This window comes from Ambystoma mexicanum, chromosome 1q (assembly GCF_040938575.1).
Source record: "Ambystoma mexicanum isolate Mex_15411 chromosome 1q, UKY_AmexF1_1, whole genome shotgun sequence".
Taxonomy (NCBI): Eukaryota; Metazoa; Chordata; class Amphibia; order Caudata; family Ambystomatidae; genus Ambystoma; species Ambystoma mexicanum.
This window is the reverse complement of record NC_090922.1, coordinates 1,521,569,225-1,521,588,192: the sequence shown is the minus strand read 5'-3', so window position 1 is coordinate 1,521,588,192 and position 18,968 is coordinate 1,521,569,225. Positions and strand designations below refer to the sequence as shown.

General features: G+C 49.9%; 1 protein-coding gene across 2 annotated transcripts in view; it reads right to left on the bottom strand.

Moving 5' to 3' along the window:
- Positions 1–18,968, bottom strand: part of HYI (hydroxypyruvate isomerase (putative)) — a 256,693-nt gene that overhangs the window by 190,183 nt on the left and 47,542 nt on the right. For both annotated transcript variants that reach the window (XM_069642424.1, XM_069642425.1), the window contains exon 2: positions 16,938–17,049. In XM_069642424.1, the coding sequence (XP_069498525.1) occupies positions 16,938–17,049 (112 nt within the window). The remainder of the gene's footprint in view (positions 1–16,937; positions 17,050–18,968) is intronic.

Below are 18,968 nucleotides of genomic sequence, written 5' to 3'. Positions count from 1 at the left end.
ACGGACGCTAGGCTGTGGGAGGTGGTGGCTCAGGATGACCTGGATGCTAGGCTGTGGGAAATGGTGGCTCAAGATAACCAGGATGCCTGGCAGTGGAAGGTGGTGGCTCAGGATGACTCTAGGCAGTGGAAGGTGGTGGCTCAGGAGGACTCTAGGCAGTGGGAGATGGTGGCTCAGGATGACCTGGATGCTAGGCAGTGGAAGGTGGTGGCTCAGGATGACTCTAAGCAGTGGGAGATGGTGGCTCAGGATGACCAGGATGCTAGGCAGTGGAAGGTGGTGGCTCAGGAGGACTCTAGGCATTGGGAGATGATGGCTCAGGATAACCAGGATGCTAGGCAGTGGAAGGTGGTGCTCAGGATGACCTAGACGCTAGGCAGTGGAAGGTGGTGGCTCAGGATGACTCTAGGCAGTGGGCGATGGTGGCTCAGGATGACTCTAGGCAGTGGAAGGTGGTGGCTCAGGATGACTCTAGGCAGTGGGAGATGGTGGCTCAGGATGACTCTAGGCAGTGGAAGGTGGTGGCTCAGGATGACCAGGATGCTAGGCAGTGGAAGGTGGTGGCTCAGGATGACTCTAGGCAGTGGAAGGTGGTGGCTCAGGATGACTCTAGGCAGCGGGAGATGGTGGCTCAGGATGACTCTAGGCAGTGGGAGATGGTGGCTCAGGATGAAAACCTGTCAGGATTCAGGACAACAAGGCCTGGAGTTGGGCAATCCTGTTAAAAAGAAGTGGAGGAGTGGAGAGAAGGATGAAGACCAGGAGGAGAATTCGGTGCAGGAGTTAAGGCAAGGGCTAGAGGATTGGGAGGAGCTAGGCTAGGTCTGGCCAGCGAAGGCGTGAGGTGCAAGCTGATGAAACGGAGGTGAGGTGTAAAATAGCCCGAGGAGGGAGTTAGCGAATGAGCCGCCCTCCCGTCCTTCCTCTGTCTGGTCCACATCCAGGACTTACCACGAAAGCTTCAACACTTTTTAACATTTAGAAATTTAAATTGGCGTGAAACGAGAAGGTGGTTTACTTTTTGCAGGTGTGCTCTACATCAACTCCTATTGGCCGGCAGTGGACAGGCGGGTGAGGAGACCGACTATTGCGGGTGTCACACATCAAAAGCGGGGGAGTTGACTGATATGAGCTTCCAAAGTAACTGATCCCCTGCACCTCCAGGAGATAGTGCCTCGAGGCGCAGAACCCAGAGATATTGGAGGAGGACGAAAGAACAGGACAAGAAAGTAGTACCAATGGAAGAGACGTCCCCATCAGAGCGAGTAGTGATGAGGACTATCCACGAGGTAGGTCCCGCCCCCCACGCCCCTACCATGAGGCGGTGCTTAACCAGACTCTGCACGTACTAGGAGTATCTGTACACCTGAAGCAGCCCCCTGTACTATGAGGCGTGGCTTCTTTCTGAATGTGATGAACTGCCTCTAATTTTTGAATACCATGTGTACCTGTATTCCTGCAGTCGCCCCCTCTCTCCCTGACCCCCCGCCATAAGGTGCGGCATGCCAAATTTTGCTTTCACAGGGTCTGTATGTGTGGTCTTGCACTTTGTAGAAGGGCTCTCCGCACCTACTGTAGCTAGCGCCTAGATGCCGGAGGGCTTTGTGCGCTGCTATAAATGCAAAAATAATATAAAGTCCCAGGGAAACCAAAGACTTGGCTGAGCGACTCGAACTGCTGTGCCGGGAACGGGTCCCAGCCACATGGCAATGTCGCCGTTTATTATTTTCACTACACACTGGTCACGTTCCCCAACACACCGCGGGGAACTTAAGGTGTCTGTGTTTGTCTGCTCCTCGATCCTTGTCACGATGTGGGCTGGGAGGATAGCTCAGGGGCAACAAGACGCAGTGCACCGCAGGTTCGATCCCCGGGTCATGCTTAGAAACCTCTGGGAATTACGGTGATATAAATAACCAATAACAATTACAATACACTAGGAAGTGAATAGAAGCAGGAGGTGGTTAGGGTGCATACAGAGGGGCCAGTGGAAGGTTGGGGTGCAGAGTAAGCTATGATACCCCTGCAGGAGTCCTAAGCGAGGCCTAGTCTTGAGTATTTTGCATAGTCCGGGAGGCCTGGCCTCGAGTTGATCTGGCCAGATTATGAATGAAGGCTGCTTATGGCACATTTGGTAAGATTGCTCAGCAAGTTAAGAGCTTATCGGGTATCTGTGTACAGCCTGGGTAGAGAAAAGGTACATGGAAAGTTTTGTGCTTTTAGCACCTCTCAAAGGCTCAAAGCTAGGCACGGAGGAGGACGTCTGATGGCGAGTATTTGAGTCTTGTTAAAATGAGATCATTGCAACTATGAGGAGAGAGCCGATATGAGGTAACTATTTAAATATAGAGGGATGAGGACAGATGTGTGGGAGAGGTTTAAATTCCTCAGGGTGTGCTATAGTAGATGAAATCACCATTATTAGAATTATAATTGGTTTTTTATTACCCGCTTAATACCGATGAGGTTTCTAAACGCGGACCCGGGTTTCGAACCTGTGTTGCTCTGCGTCGTCGCTTCCAAGGCGCGCGTTGCCACGGAGGTAAATACTACGCATATTAGGTGACGGGAACCAGAATCGGAGCAACAGCATGGAATGCAGCTTGCGAACAGAACATGGAGACAGTTGCTGTTTATAATAATGTTTAATGTTAAGTTAAAATGCATTGCGATCATATTTGTGCACGGCACTTGAATGTCATGTAACTGATATCACTGAAAAATGCCAATAAACAAATTTAAAAATAAATGGAATGCAGCTTGCAACAGGGAACGCATGCATCGCTGGGTGCACCGTCTGCCTCACGCCACACGCTGGACGGTACAGAGGGCGCGCTCCTGTGGCCCACCTCACCACTGTATGTGTGCTGTGCGACAATGGAGGGCTTTAGGACCACTGGCAGCTGGGGTAGGAATGCACAGGGGACCTGCACTCCAGTGCCACTGGAGGCCTCCCTGCAGAGGTGCCAGGGAGGCAGCGGGGTCATCCGAGCGCATGGCCGCTGCACTCCTGTGGCACACTGTACATCTCTGGCAATGCGGGCTGCCTCCCCCAGTGCCTCTGCCTGGCACCCAGAAGGCAGCTTGCACAACCAAAGCAGTTCCTAAATGGAATCCATAACAGTTGGCGTTGCCAATGCTGGTTTGATCTATTGCCCTTTCTGTTCTTACAAAGTTGTCGGAATGCGGAACCTGGGGCTTCGTTCTGGCAGCTTCGTGCTCTGGGCTTGTGGTCTCCGATCTCTTTTTGAGGTGGGTAGAGCCAGGGCAGCAGATGTTTATATTGCAAGGCTGGATGTTGGCAGAGCCGAGGGAAACGCGGTGTGCAGGACCGAGTGGCCTGCGATGGTGGAGTGAGGGTTCCATGTTATGTTAGATACTGAGAGATCCTGGGGGAATCCCTGCACTCAGGAGCTCAGCAATCGTCCTAGTAAGGCATCACAATTGACAGTGTAATGTTGCCTGCGGTTACTCCTCCTCTGTGCCAGCCTGGGTCTACTAGCCAGTGCATGTCTGCTATCCTCTCTTATTCCCTAGTAAACACGAGACTGCATATGGGCAAACTCCTAAAGAAGTTGGCTGTCACTCAGCTGACCCTCCACAATGAATCTGTTGGTTGTCGCCATGACCATCAGTCTGGCTTCAGAGTATCCAGAGGCACGGAAACTGCTCCCCTGAACACCTGTGAAGACCTGCTCTCAAATCTTGACACTAACACCCCCTGTGTCCTTATTCTCCTTGACCTCTCCTCTACTTTCACACGGTTAATCACAACATCCTGATCGCACGTCTTCGTGACACTCTGGGAATCACAGGTCAGGCTCTGGAGTGGTTAACCTCCTTTCTTTCCGACTGCCCATCCCAGGTGGAACTCGGAGCCTTCCTCTCGACTATAGCTCTCTCAACTTGTGGCGTCTCCCAGGGATCTAACCCATCTGCCTGGTTCTTCAACGTCTATATGACTGACTTGGCATGTGTGATTGCCACTTTCACCTTTATCTTCCAGTGTTACGCGGATGACACGCAACTATCCTTCAGGCTACCCTCAGCTGCCTCCTCCTCACTCATATCTGACTGACTGTCCGCTATTCAGTCATGGTGTGCTGCAAACGACCTCTGCCTCAATGCCAGTAAGATCGAGATTGTTTGCATTGGGACCTCTGCTCCCGTTTTCCCACTTTCACTCTGGCCGTCCTCCCGTGCCCCTGCGCACCCACCAGCGAGGCAAGAAACCGTGGGGTCATTTTTGACTCCACTCTCTCCTTCTCCTCTCACACTTCAGACATCTCTGAAAAGTCTAACTATCAGCTACACCTCCTCAGAGGGACTCTACCTTTTCTCACTTTCCCCCAGAGGCTCACTGGCCCTGGTTCTCTCTAGGCTGGACTATTGCAACAGCCTCTTCCTCAACCTATAAATAAACGATCATATCAAACGATCATAACCTCCCTTCTTCTGTCCTGCGCCCCCTGCAACTCATCCAGAACAGAAACGCAGGACTTATCCTTGGCCTCAAGCCCAGACACTGCATCTCTCTGGCACTGGAATCCCTTCACTGGCCCCCGTGGCTGCAAGGATCAAGTTCAAGACCCTCTGTATTGTTCACAAACCTTTCTGGGGCCTGGACCTATCTACCTGCAACGCTGCCTTCCTAAATACTGTCCCTCACGAGCCCTCCACTCATCTACCTCCAACCTTCTGCGAATGAGCCGGTTCTCCAAGCAGAGATTTGGAGGGAGATACCCATCCTCAGCAGGGGCCTCCCTCTGGAATAGCCTACCCGCCACCCTCTGTCTTGAACCTGATCTTCTTAAGTTCTGGAAACTCCTGAAGACCTTTCTCTTCTCCTCTTCCTTCTCTCTCCCTCTGCACTGCTAACCTAGCTCTCTACTCTTTCCCTCTCTCCCTCCTCTTTCCTTACAGCTTGCTGACTGGCCGCCTGGTGCACCTCAGAGTCGCAAAGGTCGCTGGCACCGCCGCCAGTCCTCTTTCGCACTTGCCTCAGGTCCTGCGCCCGACCCACACTCAGTGGACTTGTGAAACAACCCATGAGTAGCTTTCTCTGCACTTACACCAGTCTCCACCGACCGGGTACACTTGGACCTCCCCCTCCCTGTGACCGTCTCTGCATTTGCACCATCCGTACGCACCACATCTGAAGATCGTCCGTCTGTTCTCCCCTGTCTTCACCCCTTAATTGCGCTGGTAAAACTGCAGAATCGACATCAGGCCTATTTGCTGCGTCTCAAACTGTTAAATGTATTCTACGCACTTACTCTGCATGTGCAGACTATTATCATATCAGAACTGCAAGGGATCTAAGCGATTGTTTTTTCCCCCCATGTTCCCACCCTCCTTGAGCGCTTTGAAACACTTGCCCGTGTATAGGCGCTCTATAAATAAACAATACAAGATCCTCCTTAAAACCAACCCCCGCTTTACCTTCACCTAGGCACACCATGGGCCCCCTACATTGCTCCTCTCTCCTCCTTCCTAGCCTGGAATCCTTCTCCCCTCCACACAATGATACACTACTTGCCTGACCTACACCAAGCTCATGCAGCTCTCTTGAATCCTTCAAGGGTCGCTCAGTCTTCTCCCCAACTGCTTCTGTTGTCCCACTGAACTCACGCTGAGACAACTGGTAGGCAGAATCCTGTGCAGTTCCCTTGGGGAACACTGCAAAAAGATTAAGACTACAGGAGTACGCAGTAAACCCAATTGGTAGCAGTCTGTACCACCCAGATTTACCTGGTAGCTGTGGCTGAGCAGTTAGACCTCTGTCAAGAAGAGTAGGGCAGTATATAGAGTATACACAATAGGGCTAAAAACACAGTAGAGCAAACAAACACTGACCAGAGCTTTGTATCAAAAGTATATAATTATTTATTTAAAACACACTTTAGGCAATACACTAGCACTCTAAATCAACAGCAAGTTAAAACACAGTCAGGTAAAGTATAGACACCTCCCTTGATAACTATTAGACAAGTCAGAGTTAAAACACCACTATTTGTTGAAACAGATGTGAGCGTGTAACCTAGATGGCACTACAATAGTTAAGTTAAAGGGAGAGAAAAAGGCAGGGCATAAAAATAAAACAGTTCCCAACACTTTTAGAAGTTCAAAGCAAGGGAGTAAAGGCAGTATACACTGTAGAGCCAAAGTTCATAGGCCAGGCCCACTTTAAATGGAGCAAAGCGAAATGTGCCCAAGATCACTCAGTTTAAAATGCACTAAAAGTCTTTGCAGAATATTCAAAAGAGGTTGAGGTGATTCAAGAAGTAAAGTTAGAAGGTCTGTGGCCAACCCAGTTGGAAAGCCAAGGATTTAAGGGTCACCTTTAGCAATCCGTGGAAAGGGAAGCCAGGCAGAACACAGTACCTTAAAGAGAGAGGAAGCTCCAGCGGTGGCAGTTGTTCCTGGCAGTGGTTGCAGTTCATTGTTTCGACCAGGGGAAGCTAGGATCTCGTCGAGGAGGAAACTGAGTCGATGCACTGCACAGGGATGAAACCAGCCGCGGAGTTAGTCAGTTAAAAGGTGCGTTCCTTTTATTCGCGGTCAAAGTGGTGAAGCTTGGCTATCCGGCCGCCGGGGTGCTTGGCATGGGCGATTCGACCAAGAGACGTCTTTGGAAGGTGAAAGGGGCGAACTGGTTGATCCCACCAGCTCAAAGGAAGAAGACTCGTCCAGCAGAAGATCTTCTCTTGTCGTTGGGAAAGTGGCGAGTTTGTTGCAGCAGGGCTTCACCGGTGGTGTCGTCGTTGCAGATGACTTCCCTCTTTGGATTCTTAGGTCCTGTGGCGACTTCTGAAGTTCCAGTCCCAAAAGCCCTGCTTTTATGCAGAAAAACACCCATTCAGCAGCCTAGCTGTCACTCAAATATGCTAAGTGGTGAGCTGGGCGGCTCACCACTGGGCCAATCAGAATAGAGTGCGACTTGGGTTGCTAAGGCAACGCAGTCCAGGGTGCCAATTCCCCCACCCACACATCCTGTGGAACCCAGACAGAGTGGCACCAGTTGGAGGGCTTCTGTGGAGAAGCCCGCCAAAATAGTGGAACAAAGGACTCGACCTTGGTTAGAGTTACAGAGACGGACACGAACGCCATTTTAGAAAAGAGTTCTGGCAAAAAGACCCAACTGTTGATTTAATATTAAATAAATAAACCGGCGGTATCTTTAACATTGCACCAAAAAGTGGTGCGTTTAAAATCAATGGGAAAATCCCATAGGAAATATTCTGGTGGAATATTTTGCGTGGTAACCGCTGCCACCAGCCAGAAACACGACAAGGGGGGACTGGATAGTGCCCCCTTGGAAACAGACCCAGGGCCAATCGAATTAATCCCTTCCAGTACTTCCACAATATGATGGTTTGTACTGTTCTGTTCACAATTTTGGACTAGTAAAGTCAATGGTGGCTTTACATGCCCTGGGAGACAGTAGTCAGTCCCAGGGTATGGAGTCTATGTTTGGGGATCACTATGACACCCCTGTGTTACTGCACTGATGGTGCTGTGTAACACACATGAAAAATAGATGATACCCTATGGAGTAAAAGACCCCATAGCCCATTAGCACACAAAGAGTCAAAGACATACCTCAAATCATGCCTAAGAGTGGGAGGAGAAAAAAACAAACCCCAAAAATCCAGCAAAGCTGCTGGGGGACTCACTAGGTTTGGGAAATTAGCCTTATAAGAGAATTCTCCCTAACAGCTCCTCTCTCCTCCTTCCTAGCCTGGAATCCTTCTCCCCTCCACACAATGATACACTGCTTGCCTGACCTACACCAAGCTCATGCAGCTCTCTCTTGAATCCATCAAGGGGCGCTCAGTCTTCTCCCCAACTGCTCCTGTTGTCCCACTGAACTCCCGCTAACACAATAGCAATGACCAAATTCTTTGTAATCAAATCTCATTTCTTGCTGACCACTGTTAGGGAGAATTCTCAAAATGTGCTAATTTCCCTTACCTTTTGAGACCCCCCAGCAACATTGCTGTATTTCTAGGATTTAATTTTTTTAGCTGGGAAGAGTGGGAGGCTTTTTTCCCACTCTTCCATGCATTTTTGATGTGTGTTTTACTTTAGTGTTCTTTGGTTATTGAGTTTTTAAACAACTCCATAGGCATCATCATTATGTGTCACACAGCACCTTTAGTGCAGTGGCACAGGGTTGTCTTTCAGACTCCCCAAGGTTTAAATACCTTCTCTGGGACTGACTACTGTCTCCCAGAGCATGAAATGTTAAATTGACTTTATTAGTCTTTTTAAATTTACAAACCCAGCACACACTATCTTCTTATAAAGTGCTGGAGGGGTTGCCTAGCATCCCCTGAGTCTGAACACTCATGTAACAGTCAGATGTTACCCTTTCCTACTTGAAATGGCTGGTGGCAGTGGATTTAAACAAACTACCATGATTTTTCCTGAAAAATCGGGGCAGCCATTTTTTCCAATATGGTGCCCAAGACCCATCTGTAAAAACAGACTCCGGTCCACTTTTTTCGCTGTTTCTTTTAGGAAAGGTCGTAGTGTCCAACTCTGCGCGCCAAACCAGGTTTGGTCCCTTTGTATGTTGGCCTTTGGTGGGCTTCAGTGCTGAAGCCCTCCTCTGGCGCCTGAGTGTCTGGGGTGGACAGGATGTGAGGGAGGTGCCGAAAACTCTCTGCGCTTTGTCTTCTAGGAGACCTGAATGTACTCTGGTGTGATTGGCTGGCTGGCTGTCCGGCAAGGACTGCCACCCTGCTGTGTGAGTGACAGACAGGCTAAAATGAATGGGAGAAAAAACTGTTTAAAAGCAGGCTTCTGGGACTTGACAAGCAGAGTCGACCACTGGAACGAAAGAACCGAAGACGAACTGCTGCAACTCCTGCTCCACCGGTGAAGCCCTGCTGCAGGTCCGAATTGCCTGAAACTCCATTGACAGAGAAGCCCTTCAAGGTTAACTTCTTCCCTTGAGTTTGGTGGGAACAACCAACTCGTAAGCAGCCTGGGCACAGTCCCCATACTGGTTGAATTTTCTCCAGAGTGCTGTGTAAGACCGAATAGCCAGTGGGAAGGATACCAGTTTGTGGTCTTTCAGGCACTCACACCTTAAACCGATGTTTTTCCAAGCTTGTGGCCTCTTCCCTGGGCAGTGTAGGAATCTCCCAACGTCCTCCTTGTCCCCACGACTGAAGCTCAGGAACAGCGAGATCTGCAGGAACAACTCCCTCAGCTACAGCTCTTCTTCACTTTAAAATGTTCTGTGCAAATGCGGTCAGGAAATCTTTTTGGCCGCAGTGAAAGTTTGTGAAACTTTCCCGACTTTGAAGGTTTGTCCTTTCCTAAACCGACATCTAACTTTTCGTCTGACCAAATTCTTCTAAGATCCGTGGCAAGGACTTAACCGTTTACTACCAGAACTGTGCTATCCTGTAACAGATTCTGAACCATTGACGTTTGCCCAGGCCTATTGAATTGAATTGCTGGCTGTAGTGAGCTGAAACCCTTTTCCCTGCCTATGAAAGTATTTGTGCCTTGATTTCTTTTAACCTTGTCTTTTTACCCCTTTTAAAAGTAACTGAGGTGCCATTTTGCTCCCACTTCAGGGGAGCTGAACTTGTTCAGTAACTTATTGGTTGTGTATTTGTAGTATTAGTATGAGCTGCTCTTGCTAGTGTAATGTTTTCCAAATGACTGTAAATAAATGTATATTCTTTTACCAAGAAACCTTGATTAAGTGTTTGTTTGAATCACTTTGATTGCTGGTCCTTTGTGTAACCTCTTGTACTGCTCACTTTACTCTTGAGATAAATCTGGCTGCTCAGCCAGTGCTACCACAATACTGTGTAGTACAGGCTTGTACCAAAGGTGAAATTGTACTGACACTTGTAGTCGTAATTGCATGTAGTGGTCCCAAAGGGTACTGCATTTGATTCTGCCTAACAACCACTTTGACTGCCACCACCCTGTTGAAGACGGCCACTGAACCGTGGACCCCTCCCACATGACACTACCTCTTTTTCAGTCCTTCACACTGACGCTGCTACCCTCTCTCACTACCCGGCCAATCAGAAAAGGGCAGTCATGCTGGACTCTTGATCAGCAAAGCAAACACAGCAACCCCCCAGGACTTTCTCCTTTTTGCTTACATGGTTTGCTCAACTTCTTGCCAACACTCCTCTACCGGCCCCTGAGTTCTACAATCTTTTTTTCACAGGATATTGACCCCCACCCTCATTCGGCTCTCTTCCCCTCTTCGGCTCTCTTCCCAATACAGTCCCAGTTGTACTTTTGTGGATGCCAGTCTGGATCAGTTTCCTAGTCCTCTCCTCATTCAATTCCTATGCCCCCTATGTTGACCCACGACTACTTATTTTTGACGTTGCGCTACCCCCCTTACCTGCCCTTCTAAAACACTGAAGAAAGATTCAAACTAGAGTCTCTGGTCTTCTACCTATACCAAGCCAGGACTTGCCTTCAAGAGCACTGGCCATGTCTTGCAGATTCCATGACATCTGCATTTCTGGAGCACAAGTCATCACCAGTGGCCTTCTTTGAGCAACCTGAGCCTGCTCGCTCCGTTATTCCACGCAGGTCCTCCCCCATGGATCTCATCCAAGAGTGGAGGACAGCCATACACCTCAACCTGCCCAAATAGTGCAAAACACCCTCTCGTTCTCTCCTTGCTTCTGTGACGCATCGTGGGACCATGTCACTTCTCCCCATGGGGAGCCCTTCCCTGTGAGGCTATGGAGGTAAGGCTGCTACCCGAAATTCTCCTAGGGATGGTAAAAAGCGGGACCACCTCACAGGGAGACACTTCCCTCATGGGGGATGGTCATTCTGGTTCCAATGTGGAACTCCTTAACCCCCTTACCTTTGACTGACCGAAATCCCAAAGGTCTGTAAGAAAGGCCTCTGACAGTACCACTGTATGTTATTGTGACACTCCTTTTCTTCCTATGAAACCTAGTTCATCGTCATATGGAAATATTATGAAGATTACAAGTGTGATACAAACTACTCTTTCATGTGATATCCAAAGTAGTGAGAAGAGGTGGCCCTTAGGAGGCCTGAAAAATGCATCATCGATACAGACGTGAGACTTTGTCATTGCGCTGGGGACGATCCAGTTATCGACCATAACAGACAAAGGATTGTTTAAAAGGGAACCATGGAAACCAGTGTGAAGACACACCTGCCAGGGAGGTTCAAACTCAGCAACCAAGACGCTCGATGGAGAAGCAAGTCCTCGGTCGGGAGGATGTGGATGGAAGGTCAGAGGAAGCCTCGGGAGCTAGAAGAAGGCAGACCGGAAGGTCCCTTAATGCCGATACTAGTGAACCGGAGGCCTTTGCAGAAGCGAAACGGAGTAGAGAGAAGCAAGGAAAGAGTGATGACGAATGCAAAAAAGCAGCCCCAACGTGCCAGGAAGAAATGGTGACGTGGTCCCAGGAAGAAAGAGGAAACAGGAACCACAGTAGACCCAGTAACAGCTTGGGGGAGAGTAACAAATGCACTGGGAGTGATCTCCTTAATCCCAGTATCTCTTGCAAAGCTAATCAAAGCATCAGGAGTAATCTCCCTCGTCACAGTGGTTGGTGGAGAAGTGCCAAGAGTGACATTGTCAGTGAGAAGTACATCGGGAGTGATCTCTCACGTCTCAGTAATTGTTGTAAAGTTGGCCAAAGTATTGGAAATGATCTCCCTTGTCGTAGTATTTATTGTAAGAGGAGCCAAAATGGAATACACACAGGAGTGATCTCCCTTGCCTCAATAATTGTTGTAAAGCTGTCCTACGCCTCTGGAGCATTCTCCCTCACCTCAGTAGTTGGTGCAAAATCTACCAGAGCCTTGGGTGCAATCTCTCTAGCCTCAGAGATTCTGGCAAAGATAACCAAGAATTCCGTAGTATTTTCCCTCACAACAATACGTATGGTAACAGTAAACAAAGTGCAACACTTAAATTAACTGTGGAGAAAGCCTGGGGAGAGGTACAAAGCTTAATAAGAACTGTTAAGAAATATTGTCCTCAAAAGTGAAGTGAGCAGAAGGGAGTAATTCTTCTCGCATCCCAGTACAATTGTTTTGATTCAGACACTAGGGTAACAGGGGCCAAAGGTATTGTCAAGACACTTGAGTCATCCTCCTGGTATTCTGTATCTTTGTGGAACATGAACTCTTAATCAAGACTTTCTACAAACAATCCCCAAGGTGTATGCCAGTGAACCAGGAGAAGGGAGTCATTCTCCTTGCGTTCTTTATGTTGTTTGTGTATATAGTGGTAGGGCTAGAGGTAGGTAGTTTTGGACAGAAAACAGGATGTTTTGATTTGGACAATCCCCCTAATGACAAGCACCCTAGATTTCCTTAGTTATGTAGGGAATACCCTTTACAATAGGGTTAGTCCTTTTTGCTTATAGTTCAATAACAAATCGTTCATACCATGCCATCCCTTTGTCCGACTCCTTCCTCCAGCATGCTACACTTCCTACAGCAAATTGCTCCTTGGTCTCACTACTTCTCTGGACGTAGCAACGTACTTCTATTGCACGAACATAAATCACCTGTCTCTGCTTTCATCCTGGCAAACTACCCAGGACTTTGCAGTCAATGCTTGCCACTACCGAACTCCAAACATTCTCCTCCTCTCGCTTAGCCTACCACTTTCCCAACTATTTCAAAAAAGGTATCAGGCGCTCCTCTCCAGAAAGAACATGGCATGATAACCTGTTCTGAGGTGAGAGTTTGCAGCCCACGCTTTTTGCTCACTGTACTTTTCACAGATGGGAAATATCCATTTGCATATCAGTCTTTGTCCCGCCCACATGGGAAGTCCAGCACCGAAATGCTATGGCAATTCCTCCTTGAACAAGAGTACCAAAAGCAACCCCATACACGTGTTTCAGCTTTGTTGCGCCTCATCAGTGAGGTGAAGCTGTGCCTCTCTGAGCACAGTGAGCAGGGAGTCCACGTCTGGTTGCCCCCAGGTAACTCAGGGTGACCAACCCCAAGTTCCTTGCAAATGTTTCAAAAAAGGTAGCAGGCGCTCCTCTCCAGAAAGAACATGGCATGATAACCTGTTCTAACATCACTGATGATGCCCAACTAGGCTGAAACACGTGTATGGGGTTGCTGTGGTACTCTTGTTCAGAGGAGAATTGCCTGGCATTTTGGTGCTGGACTGCCCCTGGGCAGGACAAAGACTGATATGTGGGGACATTTCTTCTCTTTGAAAACAACAGTGAGCTAAAGACTTGGTTGAGACTCTCCCAGGGGCCATCCACCCAAGAACAAGTCAATGGGCTGGGTTTGTGTTGGTAGAGAGTTTCCCAGACCCCCCTCTGCTTTGCATTTTCCCAACTACTCTCTGTCAAAGTTAAGGGACACCTTTTTGCCCCTCCACTCTCTCTCTACCACCACCATCCACTCTCACCATCTCCTCACTACTGCACTTCCCCATCAACTACCCCGCTCATCCTTTCGCTGCTGAAGCCTCTGGTGCTTCTGCTGACCCCTTCACACCACATAAAATGTCCAGAAGCATGTATTGGTGCTCGGATCCCACCCCTAGGCTGTCTTCAACCTTTCACCTTCCTCTGGTGCCTTGCCTGCCAGTTTCAAGGCGGCCACGGTCGCAGCTATTTTGAGAAAGCCCTCCAATAACCCCAACTTGATATCAATCCTTAATCACTATTCCAAAATTCTCCACTGTGTAGCCTTCATCATCATCAACACCACCACCACAGGGGCCTTGGAGACCATGTGACACAGTCCTCCTTCTGCGCAGGTTCTGCAAGAGCCACTGTAAGGATGCAGCACTTACTCATGTCCCTGACTCCCTCACAACAGCTCACCACTGCCATCTGTGACCAACCCTAAACCTTCTTGATCCATTTGCGGCAATTGACACAGTTGACCACGCACCCACGTTCAGACTCCCACTTACTGGCTTTCAGGGTGAACCCTGTTTTGGATGGCATAGACTTCTTTTTCTATCCTGTAATGTGGAGACGCAGGGGTGTTGCTAGGTCTGGAAAAGACCTGGGGCTACTCTAATGTCGGAACTGTCGGGACTGGGGGCTAGATAGCCTTTTGGTTGTAGGTCCTGAGATTCTATCCGGAGCTAGAACCAAAAGACCAGGGTTATAGCCCCCTCAGCCACCCCCACCCCCAGCCACGCCTCTGTGGAGACGTCTTCTGCCATCTGCCCCTAGTCAGGTTCCCACAAATGTCTCTTTTGGATACCCGCCACCATGTCTTCTCGAATGTCAGACCATCAATTCCTCCGTTCAATTCTTAGATCATCTGTGTGCCAATGATACTGAGATATTCTTAACCCCCTTCACCTCTGAGCCGTCTTCCATCGCTAGGTCACTGGATGCTTGAAACGGATGTGATCTACCACCCACCTTGAATGCCACGCCCCTTCTCTCCTTTCCTGTAACCTGTTCTCCTGAACCCCAAGGCTCACAATTTGGTGTGGGGCTCTGCTTTCACAGTGACCTGAAACTTCAGGAATTTCTCACCTCCACTGCTGCAGCTGCCAGGTCACCTCCTGAACATATTGACAATGCAAACCATTCCCCAACTTTCATTCTATGAAAAACACTCAGCGCTACCCTCGTCCTCAGGAGCCTGAATTACCACACCCACTTCCTTATGCGGACACCCACCCTTACTCCCCCCTACCCTCGTCCTCAGGAGCCTGAATTACCGCACCCGCTTCTTTATGCGGACACCCACCTTTACTCCCCCCTACCCTCCTCATCAGGAGGCTGGATTACTGCACCCACTTCCTTATGCGGTCACCCACCCTTACTCCCCCCCTACCCTTGTCCTCAGGAGGCTGGATTACTGCACCCGCTTCCTTATGCTGTCACCCACCCTTACTCCCCCCTACCCTCGTCCTCAGGAGGCTGGATTACTGCACCTGCTTCCTTATGCTGTCCACCCTTACTCCCCCCTACCCTCGTCCTCAGGAGGCTGGATTACTGCACCTGCTTCCTTATGCTGTCACCCACCCTTACTCCCCCCTACCCTCGTCCTCAGGAGGCTGGATTACTGCACCCGCTTCCTTATGCTGTCACCCACCATTACTCCCCCCTACCCCTCGTCCTCGGGAGGCTGGCTGGATTACTGCACCTGCTTCTCTATGCGGTCACCCACCCTTACTACCTCCTACCCTCGTCCTCAGGAGGCTGGATTACTGCACCTGCTTCCTTATGCTGTCACCCACCCTTACTCCCCCCTACCCTCGTCCTCAGGAGGCTGGATTACTGCACCCGCTTCCCTATGCTGTCACCCACCCTTACTCCCCCCTACCCTCGTCCTCAGGAGGCTGGATTACTGCACCCGCTTCCTTATGCTGTCACCCACCCTTACTCCCCCGTACCCTCCTCATCAGGAGGCTGGATTACTGCACCTGCTTCCTTATGCTGTCCACCCTTACTCGCCAACCCCTCTCAGAAAAGTTCTGTATTTTCGTGCCCAAACCCTCGACGAGCTCCCAAGTTCCTCACGAAACGCCAACCTTCTCAAGAGGTGGATATCCATGGAAAGTCTCTCTTTATTCTGGAGTTTGAATCCATGCAAGTGCCGGCCCCACGCCGGATACTCACCCACTTTAGGGCTCTCCTCATCTTTAAATGTCACCCATGAATACTTTACTGTCCATTCATTGTACTCCTTCAACTGGGGTAACTTCAGCTACTGCCCCCGCGCCCCCGCCCCATCACTTACGCCCCACTCCCTGAAATCAAAGCATTCCATCAGTGACTGGCTTGAAGATCACCCCTGAACCCCATCTTCTCTTGAAGGAGAAGGCCCAAAGTCTTGGAGTGAATCTGAACCCCGCCCCCAACCACCGTCAGTGGATTGCATACCTGGACATATCTATACATAGTGCAATTTCTGCTTATGCATTTAGTAGGTCTCATGATGTCCCCTATATGGCCTTCAGCCAATTCACTGTATGGACCACTGCATCTCCATTATGTTATGGTTTGTAAAGCACCCGGCAATGGTACTGCTCCAGTCCTCAATATTCACTTTTTACATCACTTCTTCGCACAGTTCTTTTCATTTTCGAGAAAGGATCACAATTCAAATAATGATCATTGAAAGGGTTGAGGGTATAACGATGGATTTCAGGAGCGCTTGGGGAATTGGGGCACCCTGGGCAAGGAACTCAGCGATGGCCACAGAAAAGGGCTCGGGGAACAATGATTACATTTGGGAGAGTTTGTGCAATCGGTGCACTCTGGGCCCCAGAGATGAGTGATGGTCAGAGAAAAGGGCTGTGGATGTTATGCTGTCTCGGGAGGATAGCTCAGCGGCAACGCGCTTGCCTTCGAAGCAAGGCGACATGGAGAAACACAGGATCGATCCCCGGGTCCGCGCTTAGAAACCTCTGGGTATTAAGCGTGTTATAAATAACCTATCATCATGCAGGGTTGTTTCAGGGGGTCTTGGGGCACCAGAGCATTCTGGGTCAAGGAACTCAGCGATGGCCATAGGAAAGGGCTCAGAATATCATGCAGGATTCCAGGGGCTCTTGGTGAACCAGAGCATTCTGGGTCAAGGAACTCAGCGATGACCATAGTAAAGGGCTCAGGGTGTCCTGCTGGGGTTCAGGGGCTCTTGGGGAACCAGAGCATTCTGGGTCCAGGAGCTGGGCGATGGTGGTGCAAAAGGGTTCAGGCTATAATGCTGGATTTCAAGAGTGCTTCTGGAATCGGACCCCCCTGGGCCAAGGAACTCTGCGATGGCCATAGTAAAGGGCTCAGGGTGACCTGCTGGGTTTCAGGATCGCTTGGGCAATCGGAGCACGCTCAGCAATGATGGTAGAAAAGAGTTAAGGGGGTAATGCGTAAATTTGGGGGAGCTTGGGCAAAAGGAGAATTCTGGACACCGTACATTGTTCCTAAAATATGTTGCACTTTTGGTACCTGCCACAATCCAATGCCTTGGCATACTGGAGTGCCAGGTCCAGCCCTTTCCGGAAATCCTCTTGCCGCCCGGGAACAGCGCCGAGACCCATCTCACCAGCTTTAACATCTCCTGCGAAGAAATCGACATAAGAGATACCAACATTACTTTTTGGTAAATGGGAAATCGGATAACCAAGCTGCCCTCAATCACATCATCAGCGGCATCAACCACCCAACACTTCCACAGGTCCAGGTTTCCTTGCATCCCAGGTTAACCAGTACAGGCCCAGTTTAACCAGTATGATCCACATTTCACTGGAACGTCATGGTCTGGATACTCTCAATAGGTCTTGCTATGGTGGTCATGCGGTCAATCAGTTTGCAAGGAACGGATGAGGGTAGAAGTTCTGTGCCCTTGTGAGCGTGGTGGGAACTGTGAATGATCTGTATACACTGATTAGGCTTGAGGCCAATTTAGGTTCTGTTTATGATCACTGGCCAACAGTGCCACACATTAATACCACACTCAACCCCCACCCCTGCTGAGCTAGCTGCCACCCGCCTCTTTTTGTAAAGCCACATTCTATGGAAGACACTGCATGAGGGTGGAAACCCCCAGTGCACAAACTCTCACAAGCAGAGTCAGTACTCTCACTTCTCCCTAGATCATGCACACATCAGGATTCCCTGAATGCGAAAGGTGTGTCCAGCCTTAAGACTCCAGAGCAAGTCAGCACAGCCCACATGAATCAAGCACCCCAGGGTGTGAGAGGACAGCCCAGGTCTAGGACTTCAGAGCAGGTCACCACCATGATCTCATCCATCACAGGTCACCACCACTGCCTCACCCATCACAGGTCACCACCACTGCCTCATCCATCACAGGTCACCACCACTGCCTCATCCATCACAGATCACCACCACTGCCTCATCCATCACAGATCACCACCACTGCCTCATCCATCACAGGTCACCAGCACTGCCTCATCCATCACATGTCACCGCCACTGCCTCATCCATCACAGGCCACCGCCACTGCCTCATCCATCACAGGCCACCACCACTGCCTCATCCATCACAGGTCACCACCACTGCCTCATCTCATCCATCACAGGTCACCACCACTGCCTCATCTCATCCATCACAGGTCACCACCACTGCCTCATCCATCACAGGTCACCACCACTGCCTCATCCATCACAGGTCACCACCACTGCCTCATCCATCACAGGTCACCACCACTGCCTCATCCATCACAGGTCACCATTATCTCATCCATCACAGGTCACCACCACTGTCTCATCCATCACAGGTCATCAGCACTGTCTCATCCATCACAGGTCTCCCCCATGATCTCATCCATCACAGGTCTCCCCCATGATCTCATCCATCACAGGTCACCACCACTGCCTCATCCATCACAGGTCACCTCCATGATCTCAACCATAACAGGTCACCACCACTGCCTCAAACATCACAGATCACCACCACTGCCTCATCCATCACAGGTCACCAACACGGTCTCATCCATCACAGGTCATCAGCACTGCCTCATCCATCACAGGTCATCAGCACTGTCACATCCATCACAGGTCATCAGCACTTGTCACATCCATCACAGGTCACCACCAATGCCTCATCCATCACAGGTCCCCATTATCTCATCCATCACAGGTCCCCACCACTGTCTCATCCATCACAGGTCACCACCACTGCCTCATCCATCACAGGTCACCACCATTGCCTCATCCATCACAGGTCCTCATTATCTCATCCATCACAGGTCAACACCACTGCCTCATCCGTCACAGGTCAACACCACTGTCTCATCCATCACAGGTCACCACCACTGCCTCAACCATCACAGGTCACCACCACTACCTCATACATCACAGGTCCCCATTATCTCATCCATCACAGGTCACCACCACTGTCTCAACCATCACAGGTCACCACCACTGCCTCATCCATCACAGGTCACCAGCACCGCCTCATCCATCACAGGTCAACACCATTGCCTCAACCATCACAGGTCCCCATTATCTCATC